Source organism: Rhodnius prolixus, unplaced genomic scaffold (genome assembly GCF_049639745.1).
Source record: "Rhodnius prolixus isolate KJV_2025 unplaced genomic scaffold, Rpr scaffold_7, whole genome shotgun sequence".
NCBI lineage: Eukaryota > Metazoa > Arthropoda > Insecta > Hemiptera > Reduviidae > Rhodnius > Rhodnius prolixus.
In genome coordinates this window covers 19,026,128-19,043,963 of record NW_027411582.1, presented here as the reverse complement: position 1 = coordinate 19,043,963, position 17,836 = coordinate 19,026,128, and the positions used below count along the sequence as shown (strand labels likewise).

Here is a 17,836-nt window from a genome sequence, read left to right as displayed (position 1 = left end):
TTTTGGTGCATAAAAATATTTTAAAAAATTAAAGTAATATATATGAGTAATGTATACCTAAGCGTTCCGGTAAAAAATTAATTAACAGGACATCCCTGGTTGAGAGCTTTTATTTTTGTGGTAATTCCCAATCTCTAATGCAGAGACCAAACATGTACCAACCACTCATCATTTGGCTGGCTCCCACCAACCCTCTCCGTATAAAATACTTGGCTGTTCTATTGTTAAGATAAAGGAAACATCCCACCAAATAATATTCTTATTGTATTTTATTAAAATTTCGAGTTTTTATAGTTAATGTGCAATTTTATATTTTTCACAACGAGTATACACGTCCAACGCACCTTAATAGAGATTTGGCTTGGCGTGTATACACGAAAAAAAGCGCTTAACTGGTTAAGGCACCAGTTAACATCTGTGATTATTGGCGCTAGGAGCTTTTTTCAGTGCAGAGAAGCTTTCTTCGTACAAGTGAGCTATAAAAAAAGTAGCCAGCATCTGGATTTTTTTTGAGATAAAAAATATTTTCTGATATTTACCTATAACACGAATAAATACCTGTGCAGGAGACGGAAACTGTGTGTATTTTGGAGTATTTACACACGTTTGGCTGAAATAAGTGTTCATTCATTAAAGAAAACAGTTTGGTTATAGAAATATGGTTCACATAATTTTTTTTTGAAAAATGCATATACATATTCATTCCCTTAGCTTTTACAATATATTTTTGACACAAGTTCCATCTTTGAAAAATTGAATTAATATACAGTAAGTTCACTTATTAGTACATACAAAATACACTCAAAAATTCGCTCATAAGTTTTAAACAGTTTTTTATATTACTTCTTCTTTTCTTGCAGATTTCTTGATACAACTTTCATCATAAATCCTTCTGCAGGTTCGATTAATAAAGAATATTTATAACTTAATTTATCCAATTTTAGATCAGTTTCAAATTTATACTCTCTAATCACTCGAGATAGAAGTACTCTCATCTCAACGTTGGCAAATTGTGGACCTAATTTAAATGTTTATTATTAAGTATTAAAATTTTGGTACCAGAGAAACAGAAGTGGTCTTAAGAAAATAAAAAGACGAACATACCTGGACATGATCTTGGGCCCCAGCTAAATGGAATGTACGCTCCTTTAGGTCTTTTAGCGACTTCTTTAGGTAGAAAATGGTCAGGATAGAATTCATGTGGATGTGACCAATTGCTAGGATCTCTGTGTAAATCGTGTATCGAGATATATACTGAACAACCTTTTGGCAATGTGAACTGTTCTGCATAAAATATAATAATGATAAAATATAAATAATTCGTACTAATTCTATCATCTACTTGAAAAATTTCAATTGTTACGTCATTATCAAACTTTAACCTAATTTTAACATAAACAAATCATTATAAATTGTACAACCGTAAATATTTCCTTTTCCTTCTTCAATTTTTTAACTAGAAATTAACGACTGATACAGATACTAGAAATTAATGACTGATACCCTGTAGATACAGGGTGTCTGCGGAGGAGTGGTCGAAACCTCAGGAGGTGATTCAGCAGCTCAAATGCAACAAAAAATATTCTCTTCACTTTGGCCCGATTCTCAATAGTGTCCAAGATATTTGCATTTTTAACTTTTCCGTCGATATTCGCGTTTTTCACCATAAAAAACGGCCGTAACTTTTCTATCCTTTATCCTACAACAAATCTCCTTATTCCAAATAATTAAATTTCCCAAAAATTTGCTTAACCCAGAGCCTCAAAACGTTTCTTATAACAATGAAATTTTTACTTTAATGTCTAAAAAAATTGGTTTTGGTTGATTTTTGTTAAAATTTTCAACTGTATTTTTTCAATGACTAAAAATTTGCCACAATTCTTTCCCACTTCCTTGTTTGAGTAGATCGAACAATTTTTGCAACAATTTTAGCTAGGCACCTCCCTGTAGTACTTTTTTACTAATGTATTTTATTGCTACTTTATTTTTTACTTCCGTTTTATTAAATAATAATTGTTAAAAACTAAAATGGTTACTTTTCTTTTTGATCCTTCTCCAAAAATTGACATTTGAGTAAATTAGTAGTGAATCGTCGGCTACACAAAATCCCAGTTTTCTGCATTTACACCCCTCTGTTCGGGGTAGGGTTTTATTAAAAACCAAAATAATCCATATGGTCTTGAAGCTCCATAGATGCGCAAATTTTTCTGAAATTATGTGACTCCTTGATTCATTAATCATTGAAAAAATGCAGTTTAAAATTTTAACAAAAATCATCGAGAACGAAATTTTTAGATATTAAAGTAAATATTTCGTTGTTTATAAAAAACGTTTTGAGGCTCTGTACCAAGCATATTTATAGGAAATTTAATGCTCTTTCATTTGGAATAAGCAGATTTGTTGTAGAATAAAGGATAGAAAAGTTACGGCCGTTTTTATGGTGAAAAACGCGAGTATGGTCGGAAAAGTTAAAAATGCAAATATCTTGGACACTATTGAGAATCGGGCCAAAGTGAAGAGAATATTTTTTGTTGCATTTGAGCTGCTGAATCACCTCCCGAAGTTTCGACCACTCCTCCTCATACACACTTCACACCCTAGATAGAGCACCACTTTCTGTCCAGTCTGTTTAATTAGAAACAAAAAGACGGTGATAGGATTCCGGGCAGAGTATGAAGGAGTGGATTTTTCTTCGCCGAAGAAGAATCCTGAATCATCTAGTCCTTAACACTGGACATATTAAGTCCATTGTCATTTCTCCTTCACCTGACAGAACCCACAAAGGATGACTTCTGACAGGCCCATGCAATGCATGTGTTACATTAATCTATAAAGGATTTGTAAGAGTCCTTATTCGAATGATCGTACGGCCTTGTTATAATAATGCAGCAGTAAGTTGGGACGAGTCAATAAACTTTATTTGCCATTGCTCCCATTGTTTATAGCCAGAATTAGTGCACTCATTCTTCATTTACTAAACAAGAGAGGCCCTTTACAAGAAACAAAGTAGGGTTTCGGGTTTGAGTTCCGTGAAAGCTCCGCAAGCCCCTCGTAAGCGAGCGATCGTTAGTCAGATTAGCGATATAACCTGTCGCTAATGAATAGGCTCACAGAAGAAAAATTTCTCGCCAAATTTCTAAACAATTCCACACTCCAGATAAGCCAGGGTAAAGCCAAACAAGCCTTCATTAGACTTGATAGACTGTAAAGCTGCGAGGATATCCGAGAAGAAGATGGTGCTCGTACAAATAACTTCCAGACTTTTGCAGCGCATAATAGGCCATCTGGATCGGATTAGCGTAGGCTTTTCAACCTTCTTAGGGTCTAATTTTCGGTTAGGCTAAAGATATTAGGTGATTATCTATATTTGAAAAAAATATTATAACCTTAAATAGACTCCGGACTTAGTTGAAATGCTAATAAATTGATTGATATACTCTCTCACAATACTGCTCAGTTCTCCACAAACATAGACAACAGAAGCTATTAGAATATTATTTACCATCAAGAATAATATCATTCTTGGTAGTCCTTAAAATAGTTACTGGACTAAAAATACGTAAAGTTTCCTTTATGACTCTGTTCAAATAATGCATTTTTGATAAATCATTTTCTGAAGGCAACACTGATAAATCATCGCCAAGGATTTCAACTTGTTCACGATAAACAGCTTCTTCATGTTCAGGATTCATGGCTAACATCATCAGAGTAGCTGCACTCATAACAGCAGGCGCGTCGAATCCCTGTTTGAAAATCAATATACGAGTAATATATTTTTTTTTCAATTGCTAACAAAAATGAATTTCTAGTGAATTTTTACCAACACTGATTATTAGGCGAAAGATTGTTGTTATTGTATTAGTTAAATATTCTTTAATCCATATAAAGCTATGCACTTTTGTGCATATCAAACTATTTTAAAAATAATAAATAACGACTGAGCAATACGTTTTAATAAATATACAAATCACAAGGCCAAGAAAGAAAAAAAAAAAGTATACAAATCTCCAAGATAGAATATATTATGGAATATGTTAACACATTATGGAATATGGAATATATGTTATGGACCATTATACAAAAAAAAAGAAAAAAAAAGTAGTATTCTAAAAGATAGAAATCGAGGTATAACGAATCAAAGTTTAGATAATAAGAAAGATTAGTAAATTTCAACTTCCAATATTTCCTTTAGTAATCTTCTTAAAACGTTCAAATTTCTCTAAATTGTAGAGATACTTGTAGTCTACATTTGTACCAAATTGCATTGCATTCCCATGGATAGAAATCGAGATATAACGAATCAAAGTTTAGGTAATGTGAAAGAATCCTAAATTTCAACTTCCAATATTTCCTTTAGTAATCTTCTTAAAACGTTCAAATTTCTCTAAATTGTAGAGATACTTGTAGTCTACATTTGTACCAAATTGCATTGCATTCCCATGGATAGAAATCGAGATATAACGAATCAAAGTTTAGGTAATGAGAAAGAATCCTAAATTTCTCTCAATTGTAGAGATACTTGTAGTCTACATTTGTACCTAATTGCATTGCATTCCCATGGCTAGAAATCGAGATATACCAAATCAAAGTTTAGGTAATGTGAAAGAATCCTAAATTTCAACTTCCAATATTTCCTTTAGTAATCAACTTAAAACGTTCAAATTTCTCTCAATTGTAGAGATACTTGTAGTCTACATTTGTACCTAATTGCATTGCATTCCCATGGCTAGAAATCGAGATATAACGAATCAAAGTTTAGGTAATGTTAAAGTATCCTAAATTTCAACTTCCAATATTTCCTTTAGTAATCTTCTTAAAACGTTCAAATTTCTCTAAATTGTAGAGATACTTGTAGTCTACATTTGTACCAAATTGCATTGCATTCCCATGGATAGAAATCGAGATATAACGAATCAAAGTTTAGGTAATGTTAAAGTATCCTAAATTTCAACTTCCAATATTTCCTTCACTTTTTACAATTTTTTACTTTTTTACTTACTGCCATTACATAATCTGTTGCTAGGCGTGCTAATTCCTCATGTGATAAACCATATTCTTTTCCTTTTTGTATTAAAAAGTCCGAGTAAAATTGGGGATTTGTGATGTCATTTTCTGAAAAATAAATAAAAAAACCTAAAAATGTATTTATTTATTGCAATATTTCCAAATGTTATCTAACTAAGTTAAATCAGTAGGCACAGCGATGTAATTTCTTATACTGTGTATACTTGCTAGTATCCAATCGGGCACCTAATTAGGGCTCAAGTAGTTCGGTCTGGAACGAATGAAGCTTCACGGACGGTTCAGGGGGAAAAAAATAGTGCGATCTGGGACTGATTCCAAAGAAGCTGGTACGTTACGGTATTTTCTCTTAATATTAGTGTGGGCACTAGATGGAAGTAAACGATATTGGATAGCTTCCAAGGACATCATGGTACGAGAAACTAATGAAATATGGTTGAGTAAAGTAAAATGTAGAAAACTGGTACATTAAAATTGTACATAACCAATGATTAGAAGAAGGTTACAGGCTCGAAGGTTATGCAACTTCAGGGCCAGCAATAGAAAATATTGTGACTATTAAGCCACCATGCCGAAGACCTAATAGCAGAAACAGTAGACCAACGTCGAATAGATTCTTTTCTTCAATAGAAGATGACTGATGTAGCCAGTTCTGCAAGAAAGTGCATTTTTCTGAGGAGAAAATTCTAAGAGAGTATGGAAGACTAAGAATTGATTTTGTTTTTCATCTAAGTTTCTGTTCTTTGTACTCTAGGACTCCATGATATTATGTTAAGTATTCCTTTATCTTCAATTAATTGTAAGTCTAAGATTTATAACCTGATGTGGGTACTCACAGGATAGGTGTCCACATATTGTTTACTTTCTTCAATATTAAAAAAAGTTTCAGTTTTGGTGATAGTTGGGTAAAACATATTTATTTCTTAACTTCTCTATGTTTCTTTTACTATATTTTTAATTATTAATTTGTATAGAACTCTAGGAAGGCAGCAGAACCAACCTTCCTTCCACTGACGATACCCGATATTTTTCTGGATAGGGTAACAATTCATAATTTCATGCAAAACTTGTCTAATTTAGCATTCTAATATATACTAACCTTCTGGCGAAACAATTTCGTTCATTCTACCCTTCAAAATCTGAAAACCAGAAATTAAATATACATTTTTATCTTAATAAATTGAGATTATTCTTTAACAATAGTGATGTTGCTTAAGTTGAATGATCACTTTCTAATTAGATTAAGTAGTACAGTTGAGTCACGTATTTCAATGTCAACTGATAGTGTTACCAAAAAACTTCTGCGCAAAATTTATAAGTTTCAAATTAGAATTAACTTACGCTTCCTACAAAAGACCACATCTCTTTAGAGGATTTGATTAAATTGCGTCCATCGGCTCCATAAGGAATCAACGAATTAAACACAATATAATGCGGTGTATGCATCATTTTTGTAGCTGAATATAAAATTCTGGAAAAGTTAAATAATTAAGAATGTGAATAATGAAGTTCGGTAAAAGTATAGTATAGGTGGACCCGTTTGTTTATAGTCTAGAGTGGAGCGTTAATCAACCTCTTTAGATAATCTCATACATAGTTCCTAAAACTTCCGTATAATTTGCTAAATAAAAGAAAAATAAATTACCAACGCGTTATACTTTGCACTTTGTTAAGTATCCTACGTTTTTCAATCAAATACTTTTCAGTAAAAAAAAATGTTCTTAAGTTTTGTAAAAAATTATAATTATTGTAGGCCAAAGCCAGGTTTTCTAAAGGGCAATTCAATGTCAATTTTAGGTTTGGTGTATAGTAACAGTATGTTTAATGATTTTTTTTTTTTTGCTGTTATTAGACGATGATATTCGCAGCCATGCAAAATTCTGTATAGAATTTAGTATTGTTTGTCCGCCTTCGAGACTTTTAATATTTACAACATTATCTGAAATAATTTTTGAAAAACAGTTGCTTTCCCTTTAACTTAAAAAAGATAAAGAAATGCCAACTTTGTTCAGGTCCTATCTACCCATCAGGTGACGCGTACGAAGGTGACCAGCAAACGTACATTTACCATTTAATTCTCGTATTAATCATTAAATAAAATTCAAGGTCTATATTGGGAATCGAACTCAATATCTCAATACATGTTGGCTTTTGGGCCTCGCCTCTATACTGTATCACTTATAAAAAAAAATTGTAAACACTTCAGGAAATTCATACGGCAATTTGCATGGCTTTAGGTGTATCAATACAGTAATTATGTTTACACAATCCTAAAACATTACCATATAATTATGGATTAACACTTACTCACTAGCACATTTGCCAACTGTTAATTTTGAATTAAACATTTCATTGGTTTCATATCCTAAAGTACATGCTGAAAAATATAAAAATATTTTTAAAAAAATATTAATAAAAAATAGTAATAATAATGTATAAGATAAAATAACCTGATAATAAATCAACACTAAAATTTGTTATTCCATGCTTCAAATCTAATTTTTCCCCAGTAACAGCGTACTGTTGTAAAAATTTACAAAATTTTACGGCTGATTCTTGAAAAAAATGGAAATATGATTCGACTGCTTTTGAACTTAATACCTTGTGCAATGGTTTACGCAATTCTTTCCATTTTTTACCTATAACAAATTAAAACTAGTATTTCTTAAAAATAACAAACAAAAACATTTGATGATATAGTAACTAAACCTGGAAAATCTAGAAAAGAATAGAATAAATTTATTTATTAGGATACAAATTTGGGAAAATGAGGCTTTGAGAACATACCTAAAAATGCGTATCTGAAATTAGCTTTCTTGATGGTACCTCGTTAATTTTTTTGAACTGAGTCTCAGTTAAGCTCACTTAACAACAGTTAAGCTTGCCATATGAAGTGGCAAATGGCATTTATCATTTATAACCTTCTTTTCGGGATCAACTACAACTTTGTGATATAAACATTGGTTTATGAATAGATTTTAATTAATTTTAACAGGAAAAAAAACAAAACAAAAGAGCTACTTGCCACTAATGTAGCAATTTATGCCTTTTAATTGTCTTATCGCCTTGTTTTAAAAGCGGATTTTGCACTAAACCTTTTATTAGCTGAGAAATTAATAACAGTAACATAGGGTTAGATTAATGGTTGGAGAAGCACTGTAGCGGGGAGCCTAATAACAATATGGATGCCACTACAGTAATTGATGCGCCTCGATTAAAAATATGTATTATTAGTAGGAAACGGATTCGTATGTATTTACTATTTTTTTCTAGGCAATTTACAGACGTTTTTCAACTAGAAATATTCATACTGACACTTTTTAAGCCGTTTGAGTCTACTTTTATTTCACATATTTCCAAATATTTGGATGTTATCGCATATTTATACATATTTGATTAAAATAAATAAATATTTCTACATATTTAATCAAAATATGTACATATTTTTTCATATTTTTCATTTTAGGCATATTTTCATAATTGGGAGGTGGTTGACAGGAACTGTGAACCACAGACTGTAGGGCTGTGAAACACAGTGGGTACAATGGTTATTGTAATTTATACAGAATGCTGCTAAACAGTGACGGGCACTTGTTAGTTCTTTGAAGTTGTCTGACGTTGTCTGTTCTTTCAGCTCGTTCGTTGAAGTGTCCAATTCATTTCGTTCGGTCACTTAGTGTATTCTTTTTTGGGTGAAATGCCACGAACATCGGCCTCAAACAAACAACTGGTTGCTAAATATCTTCGCAAGTTTCCAGCAGAACTTTTTCCTGGGAGTAAGGGAGATCTGATCAGATCAAAAATGGTAGAAGTACTGAGCAAGAACAAAGGGTGGGAGACCATCTGCAAGATTTCTGATATTATCAGTGGAACAGAAGTCACCTCAGAACATCGTGTACCCTTTACAACCAACGAGATAACTTCTTTCAGCAAGGCACCTATAACATCTGTAGATGTTGAACGATCTTTTAGTCGTTACAAGTCCATCTTACGCCCAGATCGTCGTCACTTTACGTTCCAACATTTGAAATTTCATGTGGTTGCAAACAATTTCGAAGAGTGAAGTTTTCAAAATTGAAAATTTAACACATCTTTTTATAAATAGTAAAAATGTTCTTTGTTGTATAAATCATTATACATAACTTGCAAAAACAAATTATTTTGTTCCTAATAAATTATTATAAATTGTAAAAATGTTCTTTTCTTGTATAAATAATTATAACTTGCCCCCTCCAAAAAATTCCATTTTCATAAAAAAAATGTCCATTTTACTTAAATATTCCAGAAAATATTTTAAGAAAATCACATATTTTCCACATAATTGACGAAAATAAATGCATATTTTAATTAAATATTTGGCATTTTTAAATACATAAAAATCCGTTCCTTACTAATAACAATATGGATGCTACTACAGTAATTGATGCGTCTGGATTAAAAATATGTATTATTAGTAATACAAATGTTAGGTTACCATTTTCAGTGAAAAGTCCTGATCCATAAATGTGCAAAATTTTATAAACAGAATCTCTATCCAAAGCATCTTTACTTGATAAAACAATCTATAAAGAACAAGCCAATTAGTAAATGTTTACTATTACATACAATTTGAAAGATATGGATCAAGCGTAGAATTTTACTATCCTTAAAGGCGCTTAGGGTGCGTTCCACTAAGCGTTCACAACTATCACGCTCATGACCGCGGTTTTGCCCGTTCCACTTGCTTGCGAGCGTTACAATTGAAAACTCAAGTAGAATGGACAACGGAGCGTTTCAACCGTTCATGTAAACATTACTATAGTAAATACGTAATCAAGAATTTGTTAGAAACTTTTTATTACTCATATTTTAGAATAATACAACAATCTGGAAACATATGGTCCTCGAAATTTTTAATCATATGTTTCCTTTAAAACTAAATACAATATATTTTTATATTTCAATCCCTACAATTACAAATGGCGACCTCGAAAATAAGTCAGAAGCTTGAAGAGGTTATTTTTTAATTTTAATCCCGTTTATATGCAGTTATAATAAACTTTATTAATTATTGGTAAAGTTGACTTATATTAAAAATATACATATAATTCAATTTTTATATTACATTTTCGTGAAGTATTTATAAAATTTACGTTTAAATAAAATTAAAATGTCTTTTCTGGCAACAGTAGGATATTTATTAATGCAACGTAATAATGCTTTAGAAAGTTCATCTAGTTCGATGAAGAGTGGAATGCATTTTACAAAATCGCAATGGTGAAAAGCGAAAACTTAGGCCACGTATTTTTTTTTTTTCGGCGCATCGACTTCTTGGTCATTAGCGCCCACTTTCTTAGCTCTTCTTATTTCCTTATACTACTGGAGCTGGGATGACACATGTGCAGACCCATAGCTTCCAATCACAACACCTTGCTTAACAAGGTAGGGTGGAGCCTGGGTCTGCAAAATTGTTTCCACACATCTTCTCTTATTTCATCGACCTTGTCGACGAGGGGGAGTGTGGAATATAATTGTGACATCCCTTAAATCAACTAACTTTTATAATACATATCTAAATCTGAATTAATAATTTTAAATGTTTTCTATTATATTTATTGTAGGCAAAACCAAAAGTATTATAATTTCTATGTTTACTATTTGCTTGGGCTTTACTGATACTAAGTCCGAGGAGGCTATTTACTCTACTAGAAGTTGGATGTGCAGTACTTTGAACTAATATTCCTGCACATCCTAAAATAAACTAGAGCTAAATATAATTAACCTAATGGGGTTGAAATACTCGTATAAAATTTCTTTCAACCCCGGGATAAAAAACCTAACCTAAACAGACATACGACTTTCTCGCCAATAAATACGTTCATGCCAATAAATACATTCACGCTAATAAATACATTCAAACTAATAAATTCTCTAAACCACGTATTATTATTATTTTTTTTAGACTTTCGAGAAACACATTCAATTATTTACATGAGATAATACTTTCATTTACCTGATATAATTTTTTCGGTCGCTTTTGAGCGAAATTTCTGAACGCCTACTTCGACTCAGCTCTTAAGGTGAGGCGTTGTGAGCTTCGCGTGAGCGAAAATAATGACGGCCACTAGTGACGTTTTTGCCACGACCACTATGACGGCAGTCGTCATGTGGAACGGATGAAGGTCTATTTCGATCGTTGTGAGCGCTTAGTGGAACGCACCCTTAGTATGTTGTAATTAATGCATTGTTAAGATTGTTAGAATGAATTAAGTCAAAATTTGCTCTATACACCAAAGAAACATTTTTAAAGTCTCATTAAAAGCATCTAATATATTAATGTTTAAATTAATACAAATTTTAAATTATTTGTTATAATTTGAGGCCATTTTACTTTTAGCAACAAAAATTTTTATAAATATTGTCTTTGTTTTCAGTTTATTATGGAACAGTTTCCAGTAAATGTAATACAAATTTAAATTATTTGTATTTATGACAGAATGGTAGTTGCAGACAAGAATAATGGGTGATTCTTGCTAGAGGATATCTAGGTTTATTTTGGGTAGTAGACTAAGGAAATATTATCAAGTATTATTATTATTTTTTTGGGGGAGAGACTAACTTTAAACTGTTTTATTTGGGTACTCACTGAACTAAGGATTGTCACTCAAATCCTGATTATTGCGGAAGTCTTATCAAGTTAATTTTAATAAATATTAGTGAAAACAATGAGAAACGAAATGATTGCTATAGAATTCGTTATTTTTTTATTTTATTTATTTTGGAATTGAAATCCCAATAAAATTACAGGTACCTCTATATATTTTGGATTCAGTAAGCACACAACTATTTTTGGTCCTATCCAACATTTTATAATTTTCTGAGGTGATGATTGTAGACAAGGTGACAATACCTCTATCATACCTGAAAAAAAATAGAAAATTTTGCGTGAACACAAACTCGAATTTTTCTTTTTCTGCTATTCTCAAGAATTCAACTTACCAATTTTCATGAAAATTTTGAGTTACTTTTTTTTTTTAATCATTATACAGTTTTGTTAAACTGTACCTTACACTAATGTAACCTTACAGGGATCATAATCCATCTTTGAGAACTGCATAATGTACATATGAAGTTTACAAAAAAGCATTGGAGCCCCTTTTTTTTGAAAAAAAAAGAACATAGCATTTAATACCCGAAGTATTTCCGACTGACGAATAAAAATAAATAACATAATATAAAGACCAAGTTGCTAGGTCTTTAAGAGAGTTCTTGTTCGGCAAGGTGACTTGAATCCATCTCTACCTTCTTTTTAATCAAGGTTCTGATCAAATTATTAGTTATTTACTTTCTTTTCTTTTTTTTTAAAATTCTCTAAACTCAAATTGGCAAGGAAAGAATCAATTTTGGAATAAGAGTTGAAAACTTGCCAGAATATGAGCCTAGATAGAATACTACCGAATAAACTCCACAAACCTTATTCTTACAGCTCATTCGCAGTCCGATGATTGGCAGAATTGTCTATAAATAGAGAACACTGTCCAGGGGCTGGCAGAGCACTGAATAAAAGCTCCTCGCGCCCATAACCTCAAGTATTGTCGCGCCTTGAATAATTTTTTTTTAAAATACTAATAATAATAAAAGGTACAATGAATCAGAGCAAACGCCGCTGTTGCTGTTCGAACAGGTCTACTTTGAAAAGGTTCGCATTATTTTTCCCCCGAGCGCTAGCTCATATCTGTTTTATTATTATTATTATTTATCTGGGATTGACGGTGGATAGGTGGTTAAACTTTGGATTGCACATTCAGCAAGCCGCGGACAAGGCTGCGAAAAATGTCGCGCTGCTGGGGAGACTGATGGCCAATGTAGGAGGCCCGCGAGTAAGCACCCGTCGAGTCCTGATGAGCGTAATCCACTCCACACTCCTTTATGGGGCGGAGGTATGGGCTGATGCTCTAAATAAAACGGCGTATAGGAAAAGGCTATCCCAGGGTCCAGAGGCTCAGTGCACTGCGGATTGCCTCGGCATACTGCACTGTATCCGAGCCTGCAATCATTTCCTCTTAGCTGGAGAGCTTAAGAGACTTTATGAGAGGAGGGCTGGAAGTTAACAGGGAAGTTGTTGTATCCAGGGAGGAGCGTAACCGAACCGTCCTGGAATGGAAGGCTGCCTGGGACGAGGAACCGCGTGGCCGATGGACCGCCAGGCTCATCAAAGATATAAGTATCTGGATAAGGCGGTCGTTCGGAGAAATTGACTTCTATCTTACCCAACTCTTGAGTGGGCATGGCCTTTTCAGAGCATACCTCAAGAGGATGGGTAAGGAGGCACAAGAAGATTGCTTATATTGTCCAGAAGTGAGGGATGACGCCTACCACACCTTTTTTTGTGTGTGTGAAAGGAGGGGTCGCCTCAGAAGAGATTTGGAGCAGATAATCGGGCGATTACTCCTGAGATGCTGGTGGAGGCTAGTTCTTGCAGAACTAATTGGTCGCTAGTGGCTAGTTTTGCTAGAGAAGTACTCGTCTCTAAAAAAAAGGGACATGGAAAAAAATGTGAGCAGGGTCCCCTGAGTAGGGGCAGGATTGAAGCCTAGCCTGATGTAATGCTGAAATCACAGTGAATCCAGGCTAGATCTGGAAGTAGGGGGGTGTTTTAGCCGGTGGACCGCGAGGGAGTCCGGCACAATGTGCGTAAGTTGCATTTCACCCCCTCATTAAAAAAAAAATATAACTGATCAAATTACTGAATTAACAGAAGTCTTGTTTTCTTAAATCTAGAAATAATTTTGCAAAATGATTACCATTTGGTGACTTAATTTTGTAGAATTGTAAGGCAACACCTAAAAATGGTATTGATGGAAGCGTTGGTATATTCTTCACAATTTTTAACACTCTACAATAACTATATGCTGCAATTAATAAATGATAAACTATAAAAGTCACTGCTACAGTAATAATCAAATCAAACATTTTTTTTTTTAAATTAGAATCACTAGCTTTATTAAAAGCAAATATCACAAATAACATACAAAATTCTGAGGCTCTGGCTATATAGAAGACTAGATAAGATTTACCTTGAAGTCCTGTCCAATTATTAGTTCGTAAACGTCAGATTTTTTGAATTAATTAAATACAATTGAATTAATAGATTCAATTCAGTTTTAATGACTTAATTATTGCAATTAGCAGCGCGTAAAGCTCCTTTCGTATTTAGTATATTTTAAAAAGGCGTGCGTAGTTAGTAACCTTATTATAATCAGATTTGTTACATTTCAAGCTGGTTTACTAACCGTCAGAAGATTTTATTTTAATTCGATATTAACTAGCACGTCTTTTATGTAAACTATGATCTGTACATTCCTTCAACCGTGTCTCCTCTCCCCACAGCTTTTTAATATGAATATTTTCCTCAAGTTTTAACTGCCATACAAAACTATTATTCTATTTACCTTTAACTAGGTTTCTCTTCTCTGTAGCCTTCATTTTTTTTTTTTTGCTTCAGATAATATTAATTTGCCTTTTTCAATAAATAAAAAAAAATTAATCTCATCTGTTTTCCCTGCATAACACCAATATTAAAACTGTCCGGTAGGACATTAAAACTGTCCGGTAGGACAGTTGTATAAGGGTTGATCGTCAAAAACTGCACGAAAAAGCGTAACGTTGAAAAACACCCAACTTTGACAATTTTTTTCTCTTTTTCTACAAAAGATAAAATTCCCAAATTTTCTTTAAAATATAGGGCAAACCCTCCTTTATAGCTGTAATTTTTTTGCAACAACCCAGATCTAATAGGTATCGAGAAAAAAGTTGCCAAAAATGAGCAAAAACGGCTTTTTCAAAAAATGTTCTTGTTCTTCTTCTTGTTGTTACCTTTTTTGTAAACAACGTAGCGCCTAAACGCTGGAACCGATTTTCATGAATGAGGTGTCATTCGATTGGGAATTTTATGTAGATGTGCCTTTTGGGGGTCTCGACGCTGTACATCGAATGGGGGAGGAGTTAGCCCCCTTAATGTAAGGCCCCCTCCAAAATTATTATTACTAATTACTCTGTAAATCTTGGCCCGATTTTGATAAAATTTGGTAGGATGATAGGGTTGGGGCTCCCCTACGTAACATTAAAGCGGCGATCAGCTCTTACACTTGTTAAGGGGCAGTGTAGCAATCGTTTCAAATTATCGACACGTGAACCGATTTTCATGAATGAAGTGTCATTCGAATCGAAATTTTGTACAGATTTGCACTTTAAAAGTCTTGACGCCGTGCCTCATGAGGAGGGGAGTTTGCCCCACCCAAATAAGGCCCTTTCTAAAACCATATTATTACCAATATTTCTATAACGCTTAGTCCGATTTTGCTCCGAAAATTCAGCTCGAATAAGTGGTTAAAGCTCCTCTACGTAGCTGATGCTCTTGCACCTACTGAGAGGAAGTACTGCAATCGTTTAAATTATCAATGAGTGAACCGATTGAAATCAATGAATTGTCGTTCGATTAAAAAATCTTTGCCTCTTTGCCTAGAAGTACTGCAATCGCAGTTTATTTTTCTTACTCCTCTTAAAAGGAAGTACTGAAATCGCAGTTTAATTTTGCTATTTACGTACAAATACCTTCCTATGTTATTCAAAACGCTTTTTCAAAAAAAGTTGTTATTGAGGATGGTTTGGGGGACCGCAACTATAATCATTCTTTAAAAAGATCTCTCCAGAGGTAGTTACGGTTCCGACTTAACACCTTATCAGATTATAATGATAGAATTGTTTATTCCAAATTTTAAAAAAATCTGTAAAGAAGATATGTAACTTTGTAAAATAGACAAAAAGGAAAATCTATCCAAAAGGTACAAAAATCTCTTTAACAAAAACTTACAGTTTAAAATGTTAAGTATAAGGGTTGATTAAACGCCAAAAGGTACACAAATCAGCAAGCACCCAACATTTCATTAATTCTTCATTAATATTTATGTAATTTTACTGTATTAATTTTCATTAATATTTTTTAGAATTTATTAGATGTCACAGACCCTTATGCTGGCCACTTCATTTATAATATTTTTTTGTTATAATTATGATAAATCACACAAACGTACATGCATGTTAAAGTAGAAAAAGACAAAGTTAGAGTAGGCTACTGTCTTGAATTCGTCTTACCGAAATATTCGTGAGCACAAATATCACACAGTTAATAACAAGTAGATTATTCAACAACAATTATTCATTTCTCAATTGTAATTTAAATTAGTCTCCCTAATTTTACTTATTAAAACTGTCCGGTAGGACAGTTGTATAAGGGTTTAGTAAAATACTGGAATAATTAGCTGTCCTAAAAATATGCATATCTTATTTACTTTATATTACATATTAAATTTTTTGATAAAAAAAAGTTTTGAATTTTTTAGCCTCATAATTTTTTTTTATAACGTTTTTCTTTTCAACCAGTAATTAATAGTTTGATTATTATAAATAACTAGATATTACAGTCAATCTACAGTGCTACTTGAACATATATTTTGTAGACGAAAATGGCCAGCATAAGGGTCTGTGACATCTAATAAATTCTAAAAAATATTAATGAAAATTAATACAGTAAAATTACATAAATATTAATGAAGAATTAATGAAATGTTGGGTGCTTGCTGATTTGTGTACCTTTTGGCGTTTAATCAACCCTTATACTTAACATTTTAAACTGTAAGTTTTTGTTAAAGAGATTTAGTATAATAACTGAAATAGCAGAGACATCTATGAGTAGAAATTAGTACATCTATTAACTTACATCATACACCGGTAAGTGTATAATATATGGCCTCACCATAACGTCTCTCCTTCACACTAAAACCAAATCCATATTAATGTTTTGTTTTCTGTTATAAGCATTACGCTTCATGAAAGTGATACCTACCTGATAGACCGCCAAGGTAGATTTTATTTTCACAGAATGTAGAAATGGACGAGGATAATCTCAATTTATGTATGAACGTGCTGCTAGATATAAAACATAGCCGCAAAGGGTAGATACAAGAGAGGAAAAGGGCCCAGCATGAGGCACTATAAAATAATTAAAACTGTCCTATAGGACAGTTAGTTGTAAAAAGGGTTGGTCCGTCAAAAACTGCACGGAAAAAACGTAACATTGAAAAACACCAAACTTAGACAATTTTATCTCTTTTCCTATAAAAGTTAAAATTCCTAAATTTTCTTTAAAATATATGGCGAATAATAATGATGATAATTTTTCATTTATTTTTTGACGTGAATACGTCTTTAAATTTGCAATCCAAAATACCTAACAATAACAAAATCGGGGGGAAACAGTTTCGAATCTATCATCTACATCCAAAATTAAATTAGACCACAGGATAGCTAAAGGATCAAAGAATTCATTACGATAAGCGAAAACTGTGACGCATCGCGCGCGGTGGAGGGGGAAGCGCCGCCATTTTGAGATCATTTTGCTGCGTATCGAGATTTGCAATTAGTATAACTTTTGACTCGGAGAAGCTATGATGTTAGTTTAAGTTTTAATCGTCAGCTGTCGTCACAATCTATCGATTGTATATAAAACATTAGTGTAAAATAGTGACAGTGAATGTAATAAGGTGTTTGAATAAAAAAATATTATTAAAAATATATAATGTCGGCCTATACGCGTCGAAAAACCAAAACCAAATACAGAGATCGTATACGGTTGGAAAGGGCTTCTCAAGAACAATCGAATGGTAATAATAAAACACCATATGACCGAGTCAAGCTGTGCCGGGAACGTAAAAGAATGAATACGGCCGAGCGGATCAACGACGGTGTCAGTACATCTGCAGCTGGGGCGGTCGAA

The 17,836-nt window shown here is 32.8% G+C and overlaps 1 protein-coding gene across 2 annotated transcripts; it reads right to left on the bottom strand.

The window, feature by feature from the left end:
• Window positions 1-657: 657 nt before the first annotated feature.
• Window positions 658-14,505, bottom strand: LOC141447118 (cytochrome P450 4V2-like). Of its 2 annotated transcripts, XM_074114321.1 has the most exons (12): window positions 13,806-14,505; window positions 11,813-11,922; window positions 9,497-9,584; window positions 7,473-7,661; window positions 7,330-7,399; window positions 6,364-6,493; window positions 6,122-6,161; window positions 5,000-5,112; window positions 3,503-3,743; window positions 2,037-2,207; window positions 1,105-1,284; window positions 658-1,018 (listed from the first exon to the last, which is right to left on the bottom strand). In XM_074114321.1, the coding sequence occupies exons 1-12, from the start codon at window positions 14,029-14,031 to the stop codon at window positions 840-842; spliced, it is 1,737 nt and encodes a 578-aa protein (XP_073970422.1). In that variant the 5' UTR covers window positions 14,032-14,505; the 3' UTR covers window positions 658-839. The 2 variants fall into 2 exon arrangements, with proteins under 2 accessions (XP_073970422.1, XP_073970423.1); XM_074114322.1 differs by lacking the exon at window positions 2,037-2,207 and having other exon boundaries at window positions 13,806-14,208.
• Window positions 14,506-17,836: the final 3,331 nt, after the last annotated feature.